The sequence below is a fragment of the Aulostomus chinensis genome, chromosome 24 (assembly GCF_037954235.1).
Source record: "Aulostomus chinensis isolate RoL2024-O1b breed Wild chromosome 24, RoL_Achi_v1.0, whole genome shotgun sequence".
Lineage (NCBI taxonomy): Eukaryota > Metazoa > Chordata > Actinopteri > Syngnathiformes > Aulostomidae > Aulostomus > Aulostomus chinensis.
Genome location: NC_141343.1, coordinates 444001 through 450000, shown reverse-complemented (window position 1 = coordinate 450000; position 6000 = coordinate 444001). Strand labels below are relative to the sequence as shown.

Here is a 6000-nt window from a genome sequence, read left to right as displayed (position 1 = left end):
ATGCACAGAATGCAGAATTTGCTAACTGGAATTTTTGCATACATAAAGTTCATGAACTTGGCAGTTGGAACACACTGACTGAATTTGATGTCATAGTTTGTATGAATAGCATGTTAGAAGGTGACAGGCTGGGGCTTACAGGGTTTACTGTCAATGCTAGCAGCTTTGCAAGGCAGTTAAGCACTGCAGGTTTTTTTTTTAGCTTTGAGACCGCAGACCATATTTTGTCAGAGTTGCTCCAAATCTGTCAGAAGTGTAAGGTGACTTTTCTAACATACTGTCTCCGGTGCTCCTCTAAATCAGCATGCTGTTTGTGGAATGAGAAAAAGATTTTTTGAAAAGAGGCCCGTGATGTAAAACCAGAATGGCATTTATGTGTCAGCCATTGACTCTACTACCTGTGGTTGGAAAGCACTTGTACAGCAGATATAACCAGAAGACCATTCAGTCGTCCTCCCATGACAAGACTGATTCCTCTAAAGAATATGAGAAGACAAGCTGGATTTATTTCTTTATTCTTACTTGAAAGAACAAAAACCCCTCCATATCCTGTGTCATCCTGCTATAAACCCTAAACCTCTCCAGCAATCCCAATAAATGTCATAATACTGAGGATCCTTTTTTCTGTTTAAGGCAACTTTATTGCCCTTACCTTGAAAGGTCAGGCCAAACTAGAGCTGCAGAATGAAGGTGTGTGTATGAGGGGCAGTGTTTTCCAAAACCAAACGGACTCCTCCATCTTTAACATCCTGTTCCCACCTCGTAAAAATTGGGAAAAAAAAAAAAGGATTCTTTGCGAGGGGTTGGGGGTGCAGGTTGAGAGAAAACAAGTCCCTAAAAGGGGGGGAAAGCAAAAGGAGCACTGGAATGTCGAAATAATCTCTCCTTCTGGCAAGACTTGATGAGTAATAGATCAACATCTCTGTTTCATGCTCTGAGATGCGTGTGCAGACCATGGCTTAACTTATGTGGATACTGCAATTAGCCATTAATAGCTTAAGTGGAAGGAATGATTTAGTGGACATGTCCAGAAAACACAGCTGGTCAACCTGCAGAGAAGCGTGCTTGGATTAGGTAAAGAACTACATCAAACGTCCTATGTCTCCATAAGTTGTCACCTGATCACACATCAACCCCCAGCATGCCACAGTTACATCACTCATTCAGACAAATATACTTGCTTTGTTCTTTTTGCAGAACTCATTCTCCAGTGTCTTTCACATGGAATACGAGGAGTTGGCCGAAGTCCTAGATGCCCCCAAAAGGTAAGGCAATTGTGCTGAAACCATTTATTATATTAAAGGTCTTGCAGCTCAGCCTTGAAATGCAGTCCAGCTGTTCCACAGGTTATTCACCCTAACTTTTTCTTTTCAAACAACCATTTTTTTCTGCTTCAGAACCCTACAGAAAATATTTTGCATGACGGTTCCTTGCATAAGGATTGATGATTCATGAAAAAGAAGCTGAGAATTAAATCAATACTTCACCCAAAAAGTGTTTTTACCTTTCCAGTACGAATTGGTATCTAGTGCTCACAAGGACAGCATTTTCTTTCCCTTCTTGCATTTCTTCTTTGTGGCTCAAGGATGTAGAAAGAGCCAGAGATGAATATTTATCCTGAAGTTTATGGTGACTGATGACTAACAACAGCAATACTGACCCAAAACTCTCAAGAGCATTGTTCAGTGTAATCAACATCTTAGAGTTTATAAATCAATGTTTTAGGGCGGTTGTGCTTTTGTCGTGATTAGCTTGAAAGGTAAAATGCAAATTTTGGATGAAGTAATGCTATAATATTTTTTTGTTTTTATTCAGTCACTTCAGATTGAAACACAAAAGAATGGACAGGCAGTTTAGCCCAATTCTTGTAGGTTTTCTGAGCTTGTTTGTATCTTAGCATCTTTTACATGCCTCCTTCACCTGCCAACAATGTGTCATGGAAGTTATCATTTGATCATAGGCTGTGGCCTCAGAGCTAGTCTTATCATTAGCCAAGTTCTTTTGGCTCAATTCGCTGAGATCCTTAGTTACAACCTCTTCATCTCTTTACCCAAGAAAGTCTAACATTTTTAGGTCAGCGTACATCTGTATTGTATTTGACAGCTCTATTAGTTGCACATGGAAAAGCAGTTCCTCTATAGTTCATGGAGCTGGATGATAAAATCCTGTTTAACCAGATAATGAGTCCATAATTTTACCTCATATCCCAGCTTTTTACAGCAGGTTGTTTGAAAATGAAACATAATTTCCTCCATTTCAAGAGGATCGTCTGATAACACAATATTACCCAGGAAATTTTGGCAGCGTCCAGGTTATTATTAGTTTTTCTCGCATCTTGTGTTTTTCATCAGCACTTTCCTCACCTCAGAAAGCTCCACCCAGTGATTAATACAATGAATTCATTTGAAAGCTCAGGAAAAGTCAGTAGAGTTAAGATTTATTTAACTTTAAAGATTCACACTAAATGTGAATCAGTAGTGTATGCAGTTTTTTTTTTTAAGACAGTGGAAATAATTCCAGGACAGCAAAATCAGCATCATTAGAGTAACCTCTAAGAGAAATAACCTTCAGTTAGAAGATGGCACTCAGAAGTAAAGACGGGAGGATAAAGAATCCAGCAAAAGAACGAAATAGTTAAAGCATTTACAGGCAGGATGAGTTGAGGGTCAGGGTAAGAAGAAAAGGAACTGTGGAAGTTCCAGCCAGGAGGAGGGAATAAACTGTAATCTGATTTTAGCTGCAATGATTCCCAGCCTTGCTGCTCTCTGTGGTGGTCTGTGACCCCTGTTGCTATGCAGCATCTAAATTACAATCTCAATCCTAGGCCAAGCAACACAATAGGATAGTGCATGGGTGCACTTGTCTTTGTGATATACGTCTGTATTCTGTAGCTCTTATATTAGATTTCAGACAGTCAATATGTTCCTCCTGATCATTCAACAATTTGATGGATTCCTTATTTTTATCAGACCAAAATGATAATACACAGAGTGTGTGAGAATTGTTGGTTGGCCTGATAATGAGTACAAAATGGAACGTCCCCGAATCCAGATTCAGGAATTATCTTTCCTTTTTTGTTTACATTGCAAGACATTGCACTGTAGGAATGTTCCGAGGCTAGAGTACACACATTCATTACTTAAGTATGAATACAGATACTCATGTAAAGACTGCTAAAATTAGAATTACTGATTTAAACGTTTTACTCAAGTAAAAGGAAAGTAAAAACCCTTAAATATACTGAAAAGTAAAAATACTGAGTCACTTTTTTAACTTAATGGTTTTCAAGAACAACAACAAGGGAATAGGAATATGGCGGATGTCTTCTCCTTCTGTTGTTCACTATGACATGTGGGGACCAATGTTTACGTGCATTCGCCAGTCCCTCCAGGATTCCACAGAGGTTTTGTTTTTTGTTCTTTTTTTAATTGAATGCATTCAAAAATGCTTGTTTTTATGGAGGCAGGAATTTTTTGAATAAATAAATTTGTGGGATCTGGCAAAATCTGATATTGAGTGCAAAAACTTTGTTATTTGTGGCTATGTATAGTAACATCCATCCTAGCTAAAGAAAAACATCAGAAACAACTACGTCCTATGAAAATAAGCATTCCACAACTCAGAAAGAGCTGAGAATATTTTTTTCTCCATTTTTGAAAAAAATTCTAAATTGTAAAAAAGAACCCTGCTGCAAAAAAGTGCAAAGATGCTTTTTAAACAACAACTCAGTACAATACAAAACAGTGGTTCTGTTATAAAACTGATGTAATTAAGTGCAATACGGTGTGCACATACGGCAAAATGCAGTGTCTGTCAGGTAGTGATTGTCACATTTTGACATCACTGCAACATTTTCCAACTTTTTGCATTTAAATGGCTGATATTTTCTGGAGGTGAATGTGGTGAATTGTTGAATATGCAGCCTGTATTCGGACGGAGGAGGCCATGTGTCAGTGAGTAAATGTAACAAATGCTAATGAGGCATGCTAACTTCCTTTGTTTTCATTGATGACTGCTTCAAACAAAGGGGATTATCATCGAAGTAAGAGGGACAATGCTGGGAATATTTTTGATTGGCAAAACGGGCAGGTTCATCTTCTTGTTTTTGAAGAGAACAGTGAAAACAGTTTTCCAGCAGTCTGACTGCTACAGAGGGAGTATAATCAGCTCCCAACAGTGTCAGGGAACAACACGAGGCAGATGTCTCATCTTCACTCATCCTCTGCAGCATCCTGTTGTTTATCGTCTACTTTCAGACAGTTTCTCCCCTGTTTGGATCTAATAACCAACCTTAAATACAGCTTTGTGTATGTGTTTGATTTCCTGTGGGAAAGCTGTAATAGGATGAAACTGGGGCGCTCCAACTGGGCCAGCGAGCGAGGGAAGGGCCCTGTAGGAGTTGACTGGCTGGAACAGCAGCAGGCTTTTTATAGTGACAGTAACCACAGGCTGCTGCTTCCCAACGACATGGCGTCTGTTTCGCAGAGGCAGGAAGTGAAGTCAAGCTGTTGATCCTGTTTGTGGGAGCAGCTGGCAAGGCAGTTCCAGTTTAAAATGTGGAGTAATTAAGTTGTGCTGATGTGGAGTTGAGATGCTCTGTTGATAGTTCTCAGTGTTACGGTTGCTTATTCTGGGGCCCCATTTGAGTCAGTCACTGAGAGGGAGAGGAAACACAGATTTGAGTGTGTTTCAATAATTTAATTTAGGCACAATCACACACACTGTGGAGCATGTCTGGCTGAAGTGAGTGTGTTTTCTTGTACTTGCTATATAGTGAGGATCGACACAAACTTAACTAGCCAGTGAGGACATTTTTTGAAAGAAGGTAGATCTTTGTCCTTAAAACTTCAAAGGGTTGTTTGAAGGCCAAAATTGGGTTGTTGGGTTGACATTAGATTCAAATAATATCATTTGTAAGGGTGGGGTCAGACATTTAAATGTCAAGTCAAATCAGTTTCATATGTATAGCACCAAATTAAAACAAAGGTTAGCTCATGACACTTTCCAAGTAGAACAGGTCTAGCACCACACTCCTTCAATGAATTTACACCAACAATTCTCCATCAGCAAGCACATCCTGCAACAGCGGCGATGAAAACCTTCCTTTTAACAGGCAGGAATGTCAAGCTGATCCAGGCTCAATTGGGCCTTCTGCTTTGACTGGTTGGGGGGAAAGAGAGCAGGAGGGTGGGGCAGAGACAAAGACAGATAATGGAGGAAGACAGATATACAGAAGGAAAGAGAGGGACAGAGATAAAGAGAGAGAGAAAGGGAAGAGACTGATGAACAGATGGGGAAGTGAGGTGGTGCTATGGGTGGCTGCTTGAGCCTCTTCAGGTCTGCAGCCTCCTCCAGCAGCAACCAGGATCTGGAATGCAGGGAGCCCGAAGGCTCTGGAGAAGAAGACGAGTTAGTAACACAAATGAATATGATCTATGTATGACACATATAGGAGGACAGAGAGGAAAGAGAGGAGAGAGAGAAGCCCAGTGCACCATGGGAGATCCCTGGCAGTCTAAGCCGATAACAGCATATCTAAGGGCCAGCCTAAGCAGCCCAACTATAAGCCTGATCAAAAAGTAGGTCTTAAGTCTGCTCTTAAAGGTAGAGAGGGTGTCTGCATCCCAGAACAAAACTGGGAGACGGTTCCACAGGAGGGAAGCCTGATACCTGAAGGCTCTGACTCCATTCTGCTTTTAGAAACTCTAGGAACCACCAGTAACCCTGCATCCTCAGAGTGAAGGGTTCTAGCTGGATAATAAGGGACTAAGAGCTCTGTCAAATATGAAGGTGCCTGATTGTTGAGGACTTTGTATGTTAGAAGGAGAATTTAATATTCTATTCTAAATTTGACAGAGAGCCAATGCAGAGCCAGTACAGGAGAGACATGGTCTCTTCCACCATTTTTTGTCAGCATTTTGGACCAGCTGGAGTCTTTAGGGACTTATTGGTGCAGCCTGATAGAAGGGAATTGCAGTAATCCAGCCTGGAAGTGACAAA

At 40.5% G+C, this 6000-nt stretch overlaps 1 protein-coding gene across 4 annotated transcripts in view; it reads left to right on the top strand.

Moving 5' to 3' along the window:
• The window catches only part of pde5ab (phosphodiesterase 5A, cGMP-specific, b), an 86885-nt gene that overhangs the window by 49026 nt on the left and 31859 nt on the right, over positions 1-6000 (top strand). For all 4 annotated transcript variants that reach the window (XM_086196891.1, XM_086196890.1, XM_086196889.1 and 1 more), the window contains exon 8: positions 1198-1265. In XM_086196891.1, the coding sequence (XP_086053017.1) occupies positions 1198-1265 (68 nt within the window). The remainder of the gene's footprint in view (positions 1-1197; positions 1266-6000) is intronic.